The 12,298-nt window shown below is 39.7% G+C and overlaps 1 protein-coding gene across 1 annotated transcript; it reads left to right on the top strand.

Moving 5' to 3' along the window:
* The first annotated feature begins 578 nt into the window (after nucleotides 1-578).
* Nucleotides 579-857, top strand: LOC129517170 (60S ribosomal protein L37a-like). The gene has a single exon (XM_055336827.1). The coding sequence runs from the start codon at nucleotides 579-581 to the stop codon at nucleotides 855-857; it is 279 nt and encodes a 92-aa protein (XP_055192802.1).
* The last annotated feature ends 11,441 nt before the right edge of the window (nucleotides 858-12,298 follow it).

The following is a 12,298-nucleotide window of genomic DNA, read 5'->3' as shown; positions in this document are numbered from 1 at the left end:
TCCCAAAGAAAAAAAAGTGGAGATAAAATAGCCAGCAGCCCCAATCTTCAACTACTCCTCCTTAAAGACCCTATGGTATTCCATATTAGAGGCTTGGAAAACAACCACACGACTGTCAGCAAACTGCAGGAATTGTACTGGCAAGTTTGGCTTGCGGTAGCTCTGTCTACAGATTGTGTTTCTTGTCTGCCTGCCAAGCCCCAATGTCCCTGATAAATGTAGCACTCAGAGATGGCCTGCAAGAGAGGTAGGTTGTACCATTCAAACCAGAACTCTGGAGAAGATCAGTGAGGCCAGATCTAGAAATAAAGCAAAGATGGATTGAGAACTGGAGAATCAAGAGGATCACTTTGGAAAATCAGGGGCATATCAGTCTGTGATCATTACTTGCACAAAACACAACAGGTAAGCTAATACTAGGGATTGTGGAGATATGAAAAGATATATTATGTGGCCTTTGCCCTCAATCTTTCAATTGATGTGGGGAGCTAATGGACATCATATGGAGGATCATAAAGTGAAAATGTGGTTTAAAAATAGGGCAGAGCTCTTTGGGCTTGGACCTGGTTGGTGGGGACATGGCCAAATGCATCAAGAAGGTTGGAATCGTGGGTAAATATGGGACCCATTATGGGGCCTCCCTCAGGAAGATGGTGAAGAAGATTGAAATTAGCCAGCATGTCAAGTACACCTGCTCCTTCTGTGGCAAAACCAAGATGAAAAGGCAAGCAGTGGGCATCTGGCACTGTGGCTCCTGCATGAAGACCATAACCAGTGGCGCCTGGACCTACAACACCACTTCTGCTGTCACAGTAAAGTCGGCCATCAGAAGACTGAAGGAGTTGGAAGACCAGTAGAAGCTCTACCATTTGAGACGTTGCTAGCCTATAATAAATGGGTTAATTTATATAATAAAATTTATAAAAATAGGGCAGATAAAGGGTTATAATTGTAATATATTAATGGTGAGAATAAGGGAACAGATCATTTCCAATATGGAATAGCTAGAGAAAATACAAATTTTAATTTATTTATTGTGTGTATAGCATTTATTAGTTCTGAGTGCTTGAATGATACTAACTCATTTAATCCTCCTTCGTTGTCCCATGATGTAAATACTATTAGCATTCTCTTTTTAGATGAGGAAACCAGCACAGAAAGGTTAAGTTGCTTGCCCAAGGTCATACAGCTAGTAAGTAGCAGAGCTAGGATTCAAAACCTCCATCACAGGAGGAAAAAGAACTTAGATTGGACTTTGAAGGTAGGTTAGGAAAGCAAGAAGTTAAGAAGGCCTTCCTGTTGGATGGAAATGGCAGGCCATTCCAGGAAGGGAGTGGTATGATGAAAGATTCATCTTCCTCACTCTGGGATGGTTGGTCTTACAGTAAAATGCAGGAGATGTTAGAAAAGAAGGCTTAGAAATAAACTGAAAGTGCAATGATTTGGTCAATACCTGGCTTATTTGTGGCTGTGAAAAATGGAAATGAATGGATGAATTAAAAAGAATCTATAAATGATGAATTAACACAAATTGATAATCAAGTAGATATGAGAGAAAAAGACGTGGGAAGTCAAAGATTTCTCTCATATGTTGACCTAAAAAATGATGGTACCATTAATAGAATAAGGAAGTCGAGATGAAGCTTGGGGTTTAAAAGATCAGTTATGTTTTAGACATTTTGTTTTGAGATGATTGCAGGATTCCTAAACACATGCATCTATTGAGCAATTGCTCAAGTGGGACTTGAGCTTAGGAAAGTGGTCAGGCTTGCGTTTATCAACTAAGGAACCATTAATGCAGAGGTGGGTGCATAAAAGTACTCCAAGGGAAGAATACAAGAGCAGAAGTGAAGGACTGAACTTTGTCCCAATCTAGTTGCTGGAGGAAGCGAATTAATTAATAATGAAATGGATAAAGAGGAATAAAGAAGAAAGTTACAAAAGTTAGCACTGTGGAAATCAAGAGAAGGACATTGTAAGAGAGGCGATAGTAATGTGTAATGTTGCGATGAGGTAATGGAGAATGGAGAGTGAGACAAGAAAAAAAAAACATGGTGACTTCTGAGCAGCCAGTATAAATGGGGTGGTCCGTTTCTTCCTTCTCTGGGCTGAGTGTTGCCTGTTCTGTCAACATTTCCTGATACAGGATGATTTTAAACCTTTCATCCTCAGCAACACAGCATAATGAGAAGAAGATGGCATGGACTCAAATTCAAAGGCTCTGCTGATAAACACAAATTTGGCAGTGAATAGAGCAGGTCATAGCCAAGGGTAGAGCCCTGGTTTCTCATGGTACAAAATTTCCTCCAGGATGTCACAGTCTTTGAGCACAGTTTTTAACCCATTGTGAATCCACTATGGAAACTGTTGAATGTCTGGCTGAAATTAGTAAGTACTCTGGGAGTGGTCTTAACTTACCAACACAGTAAATTTTAGCTTAAAGGTGAATGAAGTTACCATGTTGTGATTTGTTCTTGATGAATAAATGTGGGGTTTTGGTGATCACTTTATTTTTTCAAAGTTTTGGTACCTACAATTTAATCATCTTTTCCAGAATTTTCCTAAGAATTTTAATAAAGATATAAGTTTAAGGAATTAAGTTTTGGTGAACTTGGATATCTTCTGATCACTACTCTTCTGAGGACACTCTCGTTCATTATATAGCATCTCAAAGGTAAACAATAAGATTGCTAAGAGGATATGTGGATTTTTATTTTCAGCAAAATAAAAAAACTTTGCAAAATAAAACTTCTCAAGGCCTGAAAACTTGAACTTGAACTTACAGATGCCTAATAATTCTCTCTCAATCCTGGCCTGAATTCCCTTCTTTATACTGTTTATTCTGTTCTTTTTGATGTGAAGATAATTCTTGCTAGAAAATCTGAAAACCTAATACGAGTTGGGAGGTCTTCCTTTTCTGTTACCCAGCACTGTGGTTCATTTTGACAACTGTTAAATGCCTACTCTGTATGGTTTCTATGGCAGGCTTTGGCGACGTGAAGATCCTACCCGAGACTCACTCCATTCTGGTTTTCAGCTTTCCCAGCAATCAGAAAGTAAATGGTACTAATAATGCATCTTCTGATCCAAATCCATTTTCTGAATTGAATCTTTGGAGATCCAAATGCAGAAAGCCCCCCTAACCACTGAAACTTCTCCCTCCCTCCCCATGGATCCACACAGGTTTTATGAGTTGCTCATCCTCTTTTGTTTTCATTGGGATCATTCCAAACTGAATCACGAATGTCAACTACTGGCATTCCTCAAACTTAGAAATCCCCATTCACTTTAGGAATCCTCCAAATACAGAGTTATTTCTATTAATTTTCTTAATTTCTTGAAGCCTTGGGTACATGTCCAGAAACCCTCATTGTACCTTTAACCTTTCTGAGATAGTTCTCTCAAAATTCCTGGTAATTCAACATCACTTTGAAGGCCAATATGAAGTAGAATGGCAATTTTATCTTTTTCCTTCTACTTTCTAAAAAATGATATAGTCAATGAGGTAAAGGATTATGAGATATTCTAGTTTTAATAGAATCAGACTTCCAGTAAATTTATGAGGAGATAAAGTCCTCATTGTACTGATATCACTTCTGTATTCTGTTACAGTTCTGTTTTAGAAAATAATGTTTAATATAATCTGTATTAAGAAAATATCATCTTCAAACACTATCTGGCTAGATACCCTATAGTATAATGCCACCAAAATAGAACTTTGGATTCTTTTCCTTTATCGCAACTGAAATGCTTTTTACTCTACTTCCCCTCTCAAATCTGTAAGTTTTTGTACAAGCCTGTAACTCCACTATATACAGGCATAAATTCCTCTCCTTTTCCTACCCTTGAAGGCAACATGCCACCCAGTTCCTCTAGTCAGAATTAAAAAAAAAAAAAAAAAGACTTACAACATGTAGGTGAAACTAACTGTGAAATGGACAGATAGGAGGTTTCTGCAAGTGCTCATCACAGCTGTAGTAACAGAAGACAAGCTCTGGAAAGGCATTTGCCTAACAAGGAACTTCAACAGTGCTGAAATGGATTCTGCATACAGCCACCTATGTTTTTAAGGTATTGTGTCTTCTAGAGCCCAATCCCCTAAAGGAATAAATCCAGCCACAAACCTCGATGCTATGTATTCAAAGAGAGGGCCATATCTTCTGCTACGAAACCCACTCCCTTCTCAACGCTCCAGAATTTTTTTTTTAATATTTATTGATTTTACGGGGGTGGGGCTGCAGGTAGAAGGAAAGGGAAATCTCAAGCAGAATTGCCACTGAGCTCAGAGCCCAATGCAGAGCTTGAATCTCATGACCCTGAGATCATGACCTGAGCTAAAACCAGGAGTTGGACACTCAACCCATTGAGCCACCCAGGGGTCCCCCCAGATTTTCTTTTTTTACCTCCACGATACCTACAGACATATCCAGCTGGCTGGATCTTAAATATTTAATTTTTATATCTGTCTTCCCCATCAGACTGTAACCTCTTGGAGGGCAGACTGTGTCTGATTTTTCTATATAGTTCCATCACCCACCACATTATTGATGCTTCTTGAATAAATGGTCTGGTTTCTTTTGTGGGCACAGTTGTGGGAGATGCCCGGTAAAGGTGTCTGGACTTATCAAGAGTGATGCTACTCTTTCAGAGCAACAGAATTATAATATTTGGTGCTTTAACCAGGGCAAGAATTCTGGTCATAAGGATCTAACAATCAGATAGGGTTAATATTGTTATTTTGCCTTTCTCCAAAGGTTAATTTATTGTTCATTCTATCCATAAGCTTCACTATGCAAGTAAATAAATATCTAGGAAATTGGATATGTCTTTTGTATCTCTTAGCATCTTAAATTGAACTGCTTGTTCCTGCTACTGTAGATTTGGCATATAAATGCCACTTGTCATCACCTAAGAAATACTAGGGGCCCATCCCCTTGTTCTGTTGTTTCTTGCCATGTCAGACGTGACATTGTCCATATAATCCTGTTTTGCAGTTTATTTGCACTTTCTTTTCCTCTGTCTAACAAAAATCCTATTTCAACTCTGTTGGTCAGCTTAGAATTGTGCCAAATACATACTTCCAAGTCTCTGTGCAGTATACCCAGAATCTAGCCAGGTCCCTTTTTCTAGTATTACAGGCCACAGCCCAGGAAACTAACATCTCTTCCACACCATCTTTGGCCTTCACATTCCTTATTCATCTTTCTTTTTCCAAAGACCTCCAGCTGGAAGAAGAGATGAAAGCATCACCTGGGTCTTGAGAGTCCCTCTATGGTTCTCTATCCAAATCCCTGAGTGTCTCTAGGGACCCATCTGACCACTCATTCTTTTTTTTTTTTTAAGATTTTATTTATTTATTCATGAGAGACACACAGAGAGAGGCAGAGACATAGGCAGAGGGAGAAGCAGGCTCCATGCAGGGAGCCTGATGTGAGACTCAGTCCCTGGACCGTGGGATCACGCCCTGAGCCAAAGGCAGACTCTCAACCGCTGAGCCACCCAGGCATCCCCTGGGTGCCATTAATTCTTATAGGAGCCAGCAGAAGAGGACAATGGGGTTCAAGAGTGCCATATGCTCTCCACTGTGGTCTCTTGACCAGCTGTAGGTGCCTCTAAAGGGCAAAGTCCAAACTTTACCTGACAGATCATTTCTTCTGAGGGTAGTAATAGGGTTCTTCTATGCAATGGTTCCTACAAATCTCCTGCATTGCTCTTAGAGCCAGTGTAAGGTAATGCCTCTTTATCAGAATGTCTTATAGCATGCTTCACCACAAGAATCTCTTTGGGGGGGGTTCCCCTTTTCTTCTCATTCATATAACTTTAACACCTATTTCCATTCATAAACTCAGCTTATTTTTCTACCTGGTTGCTTTCTTCCTGAATTATTTTTTGTACTCCCTATTATGTCCCTTGTTTAATAAACTGGAATGTAACAAAGTGATCCCCAAACTTTTTCCTTCACTTTCAGCAATCACTGAAGCTTGAAAATAGAGCAAATAGAACTCTTCATCAATAACCTCAGGGAAAGAGAAACACAAAATAGATTCAGAAGGTCAAAATATTCTTCTAATCAGTGTGAGTCACTTCCCAGACTCCAGAACAAAAGCATCTGTGGGTCGTAGGGAACAACCGCTTTCAAGTCTTGCTAACTAAAACAAGTTAATTCCCCGCTCATTTATTTTCTCTTAAAAATAACCTATTTATTTGAGAGTCTCCAGCTAGCTTCTCAGTAGATGATACTGAGATCTCAGAAGCATAATAATAGCTTTGTGGTATAGAAAAAAAACTAGGCAAGGAATCCAGAGAACTGGGTTCTAATTCAAACTCCATCGTTGTGTGGTTTTAGGCTATTCATCTGAACTCTGAATCTTGTTTCCTGATCTATTAAACTGATGTAGAAAACAGTTCCTGCTTTTCACTGGGTATTTGTAGAGGTCAGGTATGCACACATACACACATGTATGTATACATGTATAAATACATACATGTTTTGCAAACCACATACTGCTCCACAAATATTACACTTTAGGTAATTATCATTGCATTTTGAAGTTAGCATGGCATCCTGGAGCCCTTATAAAAAAGGAACAAGCTAGAATGAACAATCCTAGACTCTAATTTTTGTAGCAGAGCTGGCTATATGAAATTGAGCAAATCATTCAAGCTGTTTGAGAAATTCCCCATTATATGAAATAGGAATGATGAGACTCCCTGGCCTTCCTCCAGAAAGTTTTGCTTCTGGCCCAAGGCTCCACCTCTTTCCCTAAAGAATGATACCAGGAAGATTCACTCTTCAGGTAGCAGAGCACCCCTATCCACTTTTCAGCTAACTACTTACCCTACAAGTCCATCCAGACAACTTATTAGAAGACAAAGCAGTAACACCAATACCTAGGCAAGACACACCTTACATAACAGTTGACTGAGGTGGGGGTAGGAGGAGTTGACATTTCCTTACACTAGGATATTTTACACTAGGGTGTACAATTTGATACTCTAGTATTTTATAATAGGGTATAGAATAACTTGAAGTAGAATATATGTTCAGCTTAGAACTCTGGAAAGCCATACCATCACTTATTAATTAATTGATTTTTAATTGATTTTAATTGATTTTTCTACCTACAATTTTTTCTATTACACAATTCAGCCAGGACTGTAGATTTAATCACCATCCACACTGACAAAGCTTGAGAGTCAAGAGAGAAGATCATTGATGGGTAGAGGTACATTACGTTAGGATACATAGCAATGCAATGGAACCCAGAGCCCAAATCTGTGAGCACAAAGGAGGCAACGCAGACATGTGTGTGCATACACCCGTACACACACACACACACACACACACACAAAGATGTACATATCCAAAATAGCATCAGGGCCGAGAACAAATATTGCCACAAATATTACCTTTCCCAGTGACCTCCCTCCACCTATGGTATATTGATGTATTCTGATTTTAGGAAACCCCATTAGAGAGGGCCTTGCTTTATAAAATTGCTTCATAAAATTGAAAACTTCTGAGTAAGTATTGATTGACTGAATCTTTTATGAAGTGCACTAGGAAACTCATTACAGTGGAGCTTTCCTGGTTGTAAGAGGTGTACCCTTGAGTGCAGGTGGCCACAGAGGACCCTGCAGAAGAGCATCCCCCATTGCCAGGACACATCCTCAGCAAGACCTCAGTATGGAGTGGCAGAGGGTGGTAGCCCACCCTGAGATCTCCAGAAAACCCTAAAGTTTCTCTAATTCCACGTTTTCTGATTCATCAAATGGGGAGAGCAAATGTTTTCCCACTGAGGTGAGAGGATTAAAATATATCTTTTAATTAACTGGGCAAAACAAGACTGGACAGAGATACGGGTTTTCGTTTACAGAGAATGAGCAACTTCTTGCACACTATCCCCACAGCTCAGAGGACTCAAGCTAAAAAGTAATGACAAACTACCCATTATGGGTCTCCTGCAAAGAGCTCTGACTATGGATGGTAAATGAAGACACAGATCTGCGTCAACATGGATCCACGGTTACATTTTGAGTCTGAGGAATCACATACTTAGATTCCTAAAAGTTAGAATACAGATCAGTAGATTTGAGTATAATAATTTGTATCAGAGGAAACTTCACATAGCATTTCCTTAACAGAGTTTCCCACCTAACTTTCTATCTCTAAATCACCTGCATTTGTAGAACCACTACTGTCGTTGACTCTTCCTATATCCCTGTCCTAGAGGAACATATTATTGATCATATAATGAGGCAGTTCTAAACTCTTTAGTAACTAATGCCCTTGGGACAGGTCCAAGACTAGAATCCACTGAAACAGGTCTAGTTCTAAAGAGACACCAGTGCATTTTATAACAGGTTGGGGAGGGGAGATAGACAGCTAGAGTCAGAGATTGGGGGCTTTTTGTTTTGTTTTGTTTTTTGTTTTTTACTAACTGAAGCAACTATAATAACTTGAGAGGAGACTTCTGATTCAGTGGCCTATGTGTTCCATGCAAATTTTTATTTGGACAGTCCTCAGACCTCCAGGGCATCCTAAATGTAGTAATGGACTATTTCAAAAGATACTTCTAGAAACCTCCTGAAAATTCTACATGCCAAGTCCATGCAGATGCTGCTTATTTCAAGACAGGGGGAACAAACTAACAAATAGCATTGTGGATGATGAATTGGGAATCAGTATCTTATGCTCTAAGCTATGTACACAGTCAAAATAGTCAAATGCAAAGTGAAAACTTCCTTCTGTCCTTTACCTGTCTGAATTTTTTGACAGTTCCCTCTGGCTCCTTGAGTTCTCTGGTACTGTGTAGATTTAACCTTTAGAGAACAGAGCTGGATTCATTTTAAACTGCCCCCCCATCTCAGATGCTACATTCAATTTCAGATAGATGCCTTCCTGATTCTGTGAATATGCAGTCCTCTAAGTGGCTCACAGAATAAGAAAAAAAAATGGAGTTAGAAGTCTGACAAACACCCAGATCGGCCAGGCTCACCCAATTCAATCCAAGGTTTGACAAGTCACTGTACAGAAAAGCAGTCTTTTGGAGGTGACACTGCTTGCCAGCACGCACATCCACTTTGGAAGAGGACAGAACACCAGCTGCCTGCAGACTCACTCAGGCTGCATCTCCAAGAGCAAACAGACCTCTTCAGTTTTGGTGAAATGAACTTTTCCCCAGCTAATCAAAATGCCACTTGCTTGGCTGACTGAAATATCCTCCAACCCAGTAAGGCTGCACACCTTTTTCACAGCTATCCTCTGCCCAGGGAGAAGTCAATAAAGAAAGAAAATGCAAATAAATTAGCATTCATCGCTGCTGATCTAGTATAAATATTTATAAGGGAAAGATGCGGCGATCTTGAGTGATACCATGATCTTGGCCCCACATAAACAGTTAAAAACAGCCATACTTGTGAGATCGCACTTTGCCTTTTTTTTTCTTCATTTCACATCACCATAATCACCTAATAAATATTTAAATGGACCCATTTGCTGTAACTATAAAAGAACCGTGTAAACTTGTTGTCATCTAGACACATTAGCCGTGGTGGAGTCAATGAATTTCAACAGTCACTTAATATTGCAGCCACTAGCTACCTTAAAACTGCCAGCTACGGCCTGCCAGGAAGCTACTGTAACAGTCCTGCTCACTAACTCCGGAGCAAGACACGAGCTTCATTATGAATGCGAGCATTGCCGCTCTAATTAGGCCTGGGAGAAGTTTAACAACCATCCTACAGTCTTGCTGCTGACAAATATAAAAATAAAGCCTTGTTCGAATTAGCAATGTGAAGTGAGAAGGTCTAGAAGCACCAACTGTCTGACCGGCCCTGGAACAGCTCTAATCTATAGTGGGGTTATTTCGGTTCATAAACTGCTAGTATGTTACCTGCAGGAGGTCTCCCCTGTAAAATGAATTATAGTAAGCTATATGTGATAATTAACCATGCATTAGCAAATATCTTGAAACAGGGAGGCTCTGTTTTCTCTGTATTTTGACTAATAAAAGCATGAATTTGTTCAACAAATGATCATTTAGGTTGTGGGATTCTAACCATATTGGAAGGACACAGTGAGTAATACAACATTGTGCTGGTCTAAAGGGTTTCCTTACCCAAACAGGCTGCTTAATAGACTGGCTCCATACTATGATGCTATTCACAGACCTAAAAACCACAGCGTTGAGAAGACAAATACAATATACATTTAAAATAATATGAACCTTGTGCTCTTATTTACTTTAAAATCACCCTATATGTGACAATTAAAAAAGAAAAAAAAAAAACCACGGCTAAAGTTCTATTTCAGAAAACGATGTTATATTTTATTTAAAATAATTTAAAAACAACCCCGGTAACTTTGCAACAATTAAAATGTATATATAATTGAACGATTTTTTAACGGAGCTGTTTTCTGAGAATTTTCTTTAGAAGGTTTCAAACATGCTCTGCAAATGCAAATTAAATCACAACGCAGGAAAAAAAAACCCATTAATTTTTGAACTAATCCATCATCTGAAAGGATGTACATGAGCACAGCTAATGGGTATCAATGACTGGGGAAGAAGTGTTTTGGGTGTTGGATTGGCTGGGCTCTGGGAGGGTTCTGAGAAGGGGGTGTCCTCTCTAATCATCAGGATGTTCAGTGAGAAGAGGAGCCCAGGTGTTTCCACCATTACAGGAAGCTGTGAACAGACACTGCCAGCATAAGGAGATGGCAATAATGCTTTCAAATTTACAGACCTTCCCCTTGTCTTGGAGGACACCAACTGCTTTTTTATAAAAGGTAATATTCTTTCTTTTTTTCCTCCCCTCATCTTCTAACCTCACAGTTAAAATGCATATTTATATGTAGTATATATAAACACACGCACACATACTTACACAGATCTAAAAATAATCCAGACAGACCGCTAAGGCAGCTTCAGATTTTATCCCAAATATGTGACCAATAGTTCTGCTTTAAATAGTCTATCCAAACCCATCAATAAGTTGAGGTTATCCTGTCTAAGCAGTTTCAAGAGCTTATGTGTTTATACCTAAATTGGTTCCATGGGATAGTAATAGATGTTATGCTAAAGAGGTTCTGTGGTCAGATATATATGAGAATCTCTGGATTAAGTAAAGTGACATAGGTTTCTTTACTACAGGACTTCTCAGAGCCTTTACTGCCGCCTTGGGAAATACTGGCTCAGTGTAAACGTTAGGTACACATAGCTAGTCCTCATTGGAAAGAGTATCCAGTGTTACAAAAAGTTTCCCAATGATGCAGAGAGATGAAAAGAGATGTCGATTCTGAAGACTCCCTGAAGGACCTGGTGGGCTGAGGGATAGTCTCCAGCAAATCTGTCCTGCTAGTAAAAGGACAGAACTCTTTAAATTCAACTAGAGAACACCTAATCCTAAGTGGGGCCAAGGGCTTTCCTGGTTTGGCTAAGGAATTATTCTTTTGATAATCAAAACACCCTTCAGCTGCAATCCACTCACCCACTCCAGGTTCTGCAGGAAAGTCACAAGGCAAACATGCTTCATCATCCCAGCAAAGAATCTTTCTTTTCCATGTTAAATTAAAGCATTTCTACTCTTTGATCACTAAGCACCTATGAGGAAGGAGCAGGTGGATGGTCAAAAAGCCTTCATGAGGGAGGTTAAAAGACACCTCATTCCACACAGTCTTTCTAGCAGACCATCCTCGCAGCCTGGCTTGGTGTATGAGGATTGCTCTTCTGAGCAAGAGCTCTCTCTCTGTTCACCTCCCGGTATACTGAGTGGCTAGAACCCAGACTACAAACTCCTATGAAAACAGAAATCAGCACATTGAGTGAAGATCCTGGAAGGGGAAATGGAAGAACAGTGGTGTTCAAAGAAGCTCCAGACTCGGTTCTGTGAAGTCTGCTGGCTTGAAGGTTGGTGTAGGAGCCTGGAGAGACCCAGGGAGAATAAATATGGATCCTGCAGGTACCAACAGATATGTTTGAGGGCTGGTGGCATGGGAATGATCTCCATTATCTAGTTCCTCAGTAGTGCCTCTGCATCTCTCCACAAACATGTTTTGCTGAAATTTCTAAGAATTTTACTTGGTGTCTTTAAGATTGGAATTATATCTATAGGTGACTGGAAGTCTTCAATGCTGGGCTTCAAGTTTTCATAAAGTGTTTGCGGGAGCCTGAGACTACATGAGAAAATACTGTGATAAGTTGGTCTCGAGTTATGTTCCCTTGTCTAGTGGAAAAGGCTCAGATTTAGAATCAATCAGTCAGATGCAGGTTCAAATCCTGCCTCAGCCACATAC

This window comes from Nyctereutes procyonoides, unplaced genomic scaffold (genome assembly GCF_905146905.1).
Source record: "Nyctereutes procyonoides isolate TBG_1078 unplaced genomic scaffold, NYPRO_anot_genome, whole genome shotgun sequence".
NCBI classification, from domain to species: Eukaryota; Metazoa; Chordata; class Mammalia; order Carnivora; family Canidae; genus Nyctereutes; species Nyctereutes procyonoides.
This window is presented reverse-complemented; position numbering and strand designations above follow the sequence as displayed.